The sequence below is a fragment of the Pseudochaenichthys georgianus genome, chromosome 5 (genome assembly GCF_902827115.2).
Source record: "Pseudochaenichthys georgianus chromosome 5, fPseGeo1.2, whole genome shotgun sequence".
In the NCBI taxonomy this organism is placed as follows: Eukaryota; Metazoa; Chordata; class Actinopteri; order Perciformes; family Channichthyidae; genus Pseudochaenichthys; species Pseudochaenichthys georgianus.
In genome coordinates, this window is record NC_047507.1 from 1071108 (window position 1) to 1079286 (window position 8179).

General features: G+C 43.9%; 1 protein-coding gene across 2 annotated transcripts in view; it reads right to left on the reverse strand.

Annotated features, from left to right (window-relative positions):
* The window catches only part of cfap57 (cilia and flagella associated protein 57), a 43532-nt gene extending 35606 nt beyond the window's left edge, over positions 1-7926 (reverse strand). For both annotated transcript variants that reach the window (XM_034083953.2, XM_034083952.2), the window contains exons 1-6: positions 7604-7926; positions 6201-6514; positions 5249-5496; positions 3193-3367; positions 2972-3118; positions 317-453 (exon numbers count right to left, since the gene is read on the reverse strand). In XM_034083953.2, the coding sequence (XP_033939844.1) occupies positions 317-453; positions 2972-3118; positions 3193-3367; positions 5249-5496; positions 6201-6514; positions 7604-7760 (1178 nt within the window). In that variant the 5' untranslated portion in view covers positions 7761-7926. The remainder of the gene's footprint in view (positions 1-316; positions 454-2971; positions 3119-3192; positions 3368-5248; positions 5497-6200; positions 6515-7603) is intronic.
* Between the last annotated feature and the right edge of the window lie 253 nt (positions 7927-8179).

Consider the following 8179-nt stretch of genomic DNA (forward strand, 5'->3'; position numbering starts at 1 on the left):
TGTTGACGTAGAAGAGACATGAAGAAGAGGGGACACATGTTGACGTAGAAGAGACATGAAGAAGAGGGGACACATGTTGATGTAGAGGAGACATGAAGAAGAGGGGACACATGTTGATGTAGAAGAGACATGAAGAAGAGGGGACACATGTTGATGTAGAAGAGACATGAAGAAGAGGGGACACATGTTGACGTAGAGGAGACATGAAGAAGAGGGGACACATGTTGACGTAGAAGAGACATGAACAAGTGGATTGTGCGTAATAGGTGACCCTTCATTTGGTGTGAAGGCTGAAAAGCCCGCGAGGGCCTCTTACTTTGTCTCGTAGTTCCAGATGCGCACGGAGTGGTCCAGAGAGCTCGTGGCGGCCAGAGGCTTTCTGATGCAGACGGATAAACCTGTGATGGACTTGGAGTGGAAGGACTGCGACAGGAACTCAAAATGAGGCTCCTCCTGATGGATAGGGTTATAACATGATTTCAAGTAAGAGGGACAGTAGATGACTGAATGTGGCACGGAGGCAATGGATGGGAAGTAAGAAAGACTTCAAATCTCTTACATGCTAACATCGCTAGGTGTTAGGTCAAAAGAAAACATGCAGAAAGAGTCAAATTACAATTAAAATAGTTCATTGGTGACGAGTTTACATCCATCTTCCACCTCACCACCATCCCAGCTTCCACCTCACCACCACCCCAGCTTCCACCTCACCACCACCCCAGCTTCCACCTCACCACCACCCCAGCTTCCACCTCACCACCACCCCAGCTTCCACCTCACCACCACCCCAGCTTCCACCCAGCTTCCACCCCAGCTTCCACCCCAGCTTCCACCCAGCTTCCACCTCACCACCACCCCAGCTTCCACCCAGCTTCCACCCAGCTTCCACCCAGCTTCCACCCAGCTTCCACCCAGCTTCCACCCCAGATTCCACCTCACCACCACCCCAGCTTCCACCTCACCACCACCCCAGCTTCCACCTCACCACCACCCCAGCTTCCACCTCACCACCACCCCAGCTTCCACCCCAGCTTCCACCCCAGCTTCCACCCAGCTTCCACCCCAGCTTCCACCCCAGCTTCCACCCCAGCTTCCACCCCAGCTTCCACCCCAGCTTCCACCCCAGCTTCCACCTCACCACCACCCCAGCTTCCACCTCACCACCACCCCAGCTTCCACCTCACCACCACCCCAGCTTCCACCCAGCTTCCACCTCACCACCACCCCAGCTTCCACCTCACCACCACCCCAGCTTCCACCTCACCACCACCCCAGCTTCCACCTCACCACCACCCCAGCTTCCACCTCACACCCCCCCCAGCTTCCACCCCAGCTTCCACCCAGCTTCCACCCCAGCTTCCACCCAGCTTCCACCCAGCTTCCACCCCAGCTTCCACCCCAGCTTCCACCCCAGCTTCCCCCCAGCTTCCACCTCACCACCACCCCAGCTTCCACCTCACCACCACCCCAAGCTTCCACCTCACCACCACCCCAGCTTCCACCCAGCTTCCACCTCACCACCACCCCAGCTTCCACCTCACCACCACCCCAGCTTCCACCTCACCACCACCCCAGCTTCCACCTCACCACCACCCCAGCTTCCACCCAGCTTCCACCCAGCTTCCACCCCAGCTTCCACCCAGCTTCCACCCAGCTTCCACCCCAGCTTCCACCTCACCACCACCCCAGCTTCCACCTCACCACCACCCCAGCTTCCACCCAGCTTCCACCTCACCACCACCCCAGCTTCCACCCAGCTTCCACCCCAGCTTCCACCTGTAGGCTCGGGGGGTTTGGGGTAGTTATGTAATCATCACTCATGGTGCTATGTATATCTGTGGAGTGATGAGGCCTAGACGCCAAACTCAACTATGCTGCTTCTAATAAACATGTTAAAGAAACACGTGAGTTGTCTGACTGAACTTACTTATTTACTTTGTTGTCCTGCCTTGACCGCATTGTTCTTGTGTTTGTATGGTAATGTTGTTGTTTTGTAAGCGCACTGTTCAATGTATCATAGGTCCAATTTATAGTCACTTTATATATTATATATTAAAAGGTTTAGCTTATTGTCAAAATGATACTTATACTGTCTGTTGTCTGATTGCACCATCGGGAATGCTTGGAAGTTCGCTGTACTCTGTGTAGAGACGATAAAGGAATCTCATAAGATAAGATAAGATGGTACTTTATTGATCCCAATTAGGGAAATGTTTGTGTTGCAGCAGCATAAAAAGACATGGCATTGTACAATAAAAATGCAACTACTAGAAATAAACAAGCAAGTAGTAACAGGGTAACTGCAGGAATCCTGAAGTCACATGTAAAACCCTTTAGGACCTTTTTTAAGACGCTTTCCACACATTTTAAGACCTCATCGCCACTTGGAGTTCTAACCGGTTACCTTGGCGACACACTTCACCTCACATTGACTATATACAGTATGGATTGTCCTTCCTCCTTAACTTCCAACCATTTGGACGCAGACTTGCATTTCCCCATAACGATGTTGCTTAGCAACCGGCGTAAACGGACCTTCGCGCTATCAAGCAGTGAGCGAGCGATGTCCTGTTCAGATGACGTCAGACCCAACGGGATGCCATCAATAAACTCCACAGAATCACACTACACACCTACGCCATGACTACATTCAGGCAGACTGTAGAACACAACCTCTCTGGACCATTTAGATACTTATTGAAAACAAGCTACAAAATGTAATACCTTGGAAAATGCTGTTTAATAGCCTTCATTTTCACTAAATTGATTTATCCACCTTTAACACTTTTTAAGACCCGGGGACACCCTGATAATCTAATTTCATATAGTGGTGGGTGGAGGTTTTGGAGGGGGACATCACAGCAAAATGATCCTAGTAGTAAAATAGCCCTTCATTAATAAAACGACAACAAATGTTTGACACGGGTAGAAAACATTGAAGTGTTTTAGATGTAATCAATAAGGACGTCACCTTGTTGATGTCCAGAGAGGACAGGCTGAAGCTGTACAGCTGTCCTCTTTCGGTGCTGAGGACCAGAGTCTCCTCTGATGGACTCAAACACATGGTGTCAATCAGCTGACTCTCAGCCGGGGTCAGATCACTGCTGTCTGCTGGGATCTGAAGGACAACAACACACATATGATCACTTGGAAACACACACAGTAACACTGTTAACCTGCTTTGACACGTACCCGTATGTCTCTTGTCCTTCTATAACCGTCCTCCTTTGTCTTTTCAAAGAGACAAACCGTGCCGGCACCATAAGAGCATATGAAGCCTTTAGAGCAAGACAGAATGGCTGTGATGCGAGGAACAGAGACACCTTCATCCACATCGGAGTCTTTCATCTTCTTCATGGCCACTTGTCTGAGCAGGGAGTTATTGAAAGGGAGAAAAACAAAGTCAAGGAAACCAAAACCATAGTGGAGTGGCTTGAATATAAGAACACTGATCTAAGGACTACCATTTTCCAGCTTGACATGATGGGCTTTCTTTCAGAGATTGCAGCTACATCTTCAGTCCCTGGGGTTCAAAACGTCACTAAACTATTTGTGTTTACAGTAAACAATAGATCAACGCTGAGTGGCAAGTCTTGGTCTTATTGTGTCAAGTCAAGTCTAAAGTAATCACATTAATGAATAAGTCACTTCATGTGCTTGCTAGTTGGATAATTTCAGTGTTGGTGTATCGGTAGGATTGAACAGAGTAACCTATAAACTAGAAAATGACCCTCTGAAAAGTGTGGACTGTGGCCGTTTCTCAATGTCGAGTACACATGCTGCAGAGCAACTATTTCAAGTATACTACGTCAGAGTGGCGCAGAATGCTGGGCATTTAACATGCATTCAAACAGTCCTTCGGCGCCACTCGATGACGTAGTATACTTGAAATAGTTGCTCTGCAGCATGTGTACTCGCGTTTGGGAAACGGCCTGTGTGACTTGCACTTGTCCCGATTCTACCATTACCAGTGCTAAGTAGGTAATAATAGAAGTAGCTGTATTTTTGCTTTCTTGTGCTTTTATCTTTAAAAAAGACCAACTAGAGCTTCCTTTTTCGATGCAGCGATTTTATTGGGCTTTTATTTTGAAAAAGCAACCTTAACAAGAGCTTCCTTTTTCGATGCAGCGATTTTATTGGGCTTTTATTTTGAAAAAGCAATCTTAACTAGAGCTTCCTTTTTCGATGCAGTGATTTTATTGGGCTTTTATTTTGAAAAAGAAACCTTAACTAGAGCTTCCTTTGTTGATGCAGTTATTTTATTGGGCTTTTATTTGGAAAAAGCAACCTTAAATAGAGTTTCCTTTGTTGATGCAGTTATATTATTGGGCTTTTATTTTGAAAAAGCAACCTTAACTAGAGCTTCTTTTTTCGATGCAGCGATTTTATTGGGCTTTTATTTTGAAAAAGCAACCTTAACAAGAGCTTCCTTTTTCGATGCAGCGATTTTATTGGGCTTTTATTTTGAAAAAGCAACCTTAACTAGAGCTTCCTTTGTTGATGCAGTTATTTTATTGGGCTTTTATTTTGAAAAAGCAACCTTAACAAGAGCTTTCTTTTTCGATGCAGTGATTTTATTGGGCTTTTATTTTTAAAAAGAAACCTTAACTAGAGCTTCCTTTGTTGATGCAGTTATTTTATTGGGCTTTTATTTTGAAAAAGCAACCTTAACAAGAGCTTCCTTTTTCGATGCAGCGATTTTATTGGGCTTTTATTTTGAAAAAGAAACCTTAACTAGAGCTTCCTTTGTTGATGCAGTTATTTTATTGGGCTTTTATTTTGAAAAAGCAACCTTAACAAGAGCTTCCTTTTTCGATGCAGTGATTTTATTGGGCTTTTATTTTGAAAAAGCAACCTTAAATAGAGCTTCCTTTGTTGATGCAGTTATATTATTGGGCTTTTATTTTGAAAAAACAACCTTAACTAGAGCTTCCTTTTTCGATGCAGTGATTTTATTGGGCTTTTATTTTGAAAAAACAACCTTAATTAACTAGAGCTTCCTTTTTCGATGCAGTGATTTTATTGGGCTTTTATTTTAAAGGGGTGTTGGTTGGGGGGGGGGGGGGTGAGATTTATATTTTTAGTTTGACCTATTATTGGACTTCAACTTGTAATATCTGTGTCCTGTTTTTCTTCTATTAACCCGTTTTCATTTGTATTTCATTGTAAAATGGAGCAACAGTCAGAAGCGGAACTAACCAATGAGTGAATAACCAGTGTTATCACAGTAAACACTCCACCAGCTCACCTGTCTGTTTCCTGCGCCGATGTATTGATCTCTCTCCTCAGATCTCCAGACTCGAACACCAGCAGGCGTCCTGAGTCTGTCCCGGCGATCACTCTCTCCTCCGTCACCCAGCTGTGACACAGGAAGAAGATGGACTCCACTTTGGGGGAGCTGCTCTGCTTCAGGGCTCCTTCTGAGTAACGAAACAGCTTCAGCACACCGCCTCCACTCACACACAGCTGCGTGTTGTTGTGAGGGTTGAAGCTGACCTGAAGGGACGTCAAGGAACTACTTTATTACACGGCAAGGTTGAATACTCGATTCTGATTGGTACATTTGAACCATTTCAAGGTTTGATATTACTCTCTCTACAGACCGTTGCTAAGGACCATCTGATCATAGGTGGAACGTACAAAAAAACTGTATTTTACTTGTTTACCATGTTATGCTACTTTTACTTCTCCACTACAATTTGGAAGAGAGTATTGCACTTTTTTACTCACTATATTTATTTGAACAAATTAGTTACTTTGCAGGTTCATATCATGAATACAAAATATAAATCAACTAATGAATTATGATGTATTAAGAAAGCAGTATACAAATATATCAAAGTTAGCCCCAGCTTCACCAGCAGCAAAGTGATAATGATGATTAACGGATCATTAATTATAATCCAGAGATAATATATTACTCTGAAAATGGCCAATTAGCTAAATGAGTACTCTGCATTTGGTACTCTATGTATGATAAAACGTTTTGTATGTAGTACTTTTACTTGTCACAGAGTATTTAACACAAACAACGTTTCATGCCGCCAGTAAAGAAGACTATATTTCTTAGCAAAAGCAATAGAATGATTTTTAAACTTAAAAAAAAAGTTTGAATAAATATGTTTTGTCCAATCATTGATGTATTCAGGAAGTAGCCGTGCTCAGCTCATGGCTGTATCGTTACAGGACGGAGGACTCACCTGGGAAACAGGTTTATGGGACGTACTGGTCTTCACTGTTGCCAGGACCTTCTGTTTTTCCCAAAGCCAGAAGATCAGCGTCCAATCAGGGCCTCCCGTCTGTCCGATCAGATACTTTGAATCGTGAGAGAAAGCCATGCAGACGAACTCTTCAGCGGACGACTCTCCTGCCGTCAGGACCTTCCTCTTCCGGCCCTGCTCGTGCTGCAGGTCGAACACGGTGATGGAGGCTCTCTCTCCGCACTCTGACACCGCCAGGTACCGCCTGTTAGGACTGAGGGCCAGAGCGTGCATACCCTGGCTCTTCTCTGAGCCTGAAGGGAGGAAATGAGAGGGGAAACATGGGAACAATGATTTAGGGATATGATAAGGTTTAGACAAGTTATTGTTTCTGAGGCCAATAAGAGACGGTGCAATGTTAATGTCTGTGTTAGACTATGGTGGTGTTGTTTATATGAATGGATCTTCTAAATGACGAGGCTCTCGTTTAAAGCATCAAAAAGCATTCATGTCCCAGTCTTTGAAAGTGAGTCTGCAAAAATGTCCCCAATTGTGATCAATAAAGTACATCTTATCCTAACTTATCTTAGCATCTCATACAGCACCAACGCCTACTTTAACTCCACTAAAGAAATGTATCTGACAGTTTAACAGAGGTGGTACTGTAGAAGTACTCAGATATTTTACTTGAGTAAAAATAGAAGTACTCAGATATTTTACTTGAGTAAAAGTAGAAGTACTCAGATCTTGTACTTGAGTAAAAGTAGAAGGAATACTCTGTTACAGTAAAAGTCCTGCATTCAAAATGTTCCTCAAGTGAAAGTAGAAAGTATTCTCATCTAAATATAGTGAAAGACAGTAAAAGTAGTCGTTGTGCAGATTGGTCCGTTTCAGAATAATATATATGATATGTTTTATAATGATTGATCATGAAAGTGTTCTCAAAGCTGGTGAAGGTGCAGCTAGTCTGAAGTACTTTGTAGACTGCAGGGTAGCTGGTGAAGGTGCAGCTAGTCTGAAGTACTTTGTAGACTGCAGGGTAGCTGGTGGAGGTGCAGCTAGTCTGAAGTACTTTGTAGACTGCAGGGTAGCTGGTGGAGGTGCAGCTAGTCTGAAGTACTTTGTAGACTGCAGGGTAGCTGGTGGATTTACTCCAGGTGGAACTAAAGTCTGATTTAACACTAGATTAGATTTCATATCATTCATCCAGATCTGTAAACTAAAGGTATTAAATACATGTAGTGGAGTAGAAGTACACCATTTACCTCTGACCTGTAGTGGAGTAGAAGTACACAGTAGCAGCAAATGGAAATACTCAGGTATCTCATTGAACTTACTGTACTTATCTCAGGCTCTGACAGTTCAAAGATGTGTAACAGTAAGTAAACTATATGTTCTCCTACCTGGGATGAACCTCTGAGACCTCCTGGAGGTGTTGTAGCACACACAGGTGTTTCCGCAGGGGAACACCACGGTGTTTTCATCACAGAAACTCACGCTGTTCCTCACTCCTGTCCGCAGCCCGAAGCTGAACAAAGGCTGGGCCACAACTGAGGACATCTTTACTGGACTTTAAAGCAGTGTTTAATTTAAACTCACCTAAAACTCTCCGCACATTCAGACTAACTGAATCAACACATATTAACTTAGTTTTGAAGCCAGAAAAAGCACAGAAAACGGAGTAAAAACAAAACAGGGACAGGTTGGATGTGCTGGTGTGGTTAGAGTCCCGTCGCTAGGTAACCCATGACATCTCGCGAGAGTTCGTTTATAGTTCCCTCTCCACTGCCGCACCAACGTCTCTATCAATCATACATAATAAAACAGGTTTTATATGATCGTTTCTTTATCTTTTCCCGGACATTGTACCATAAACTAAATGCCCAGTTTTTGTGTTTCCTGTACTGTACTATATATATTATGTGTTATGTTTATTTTTTAATGATAAGCCGACGAGTCTTCTTCCGGGATTTCGGGGG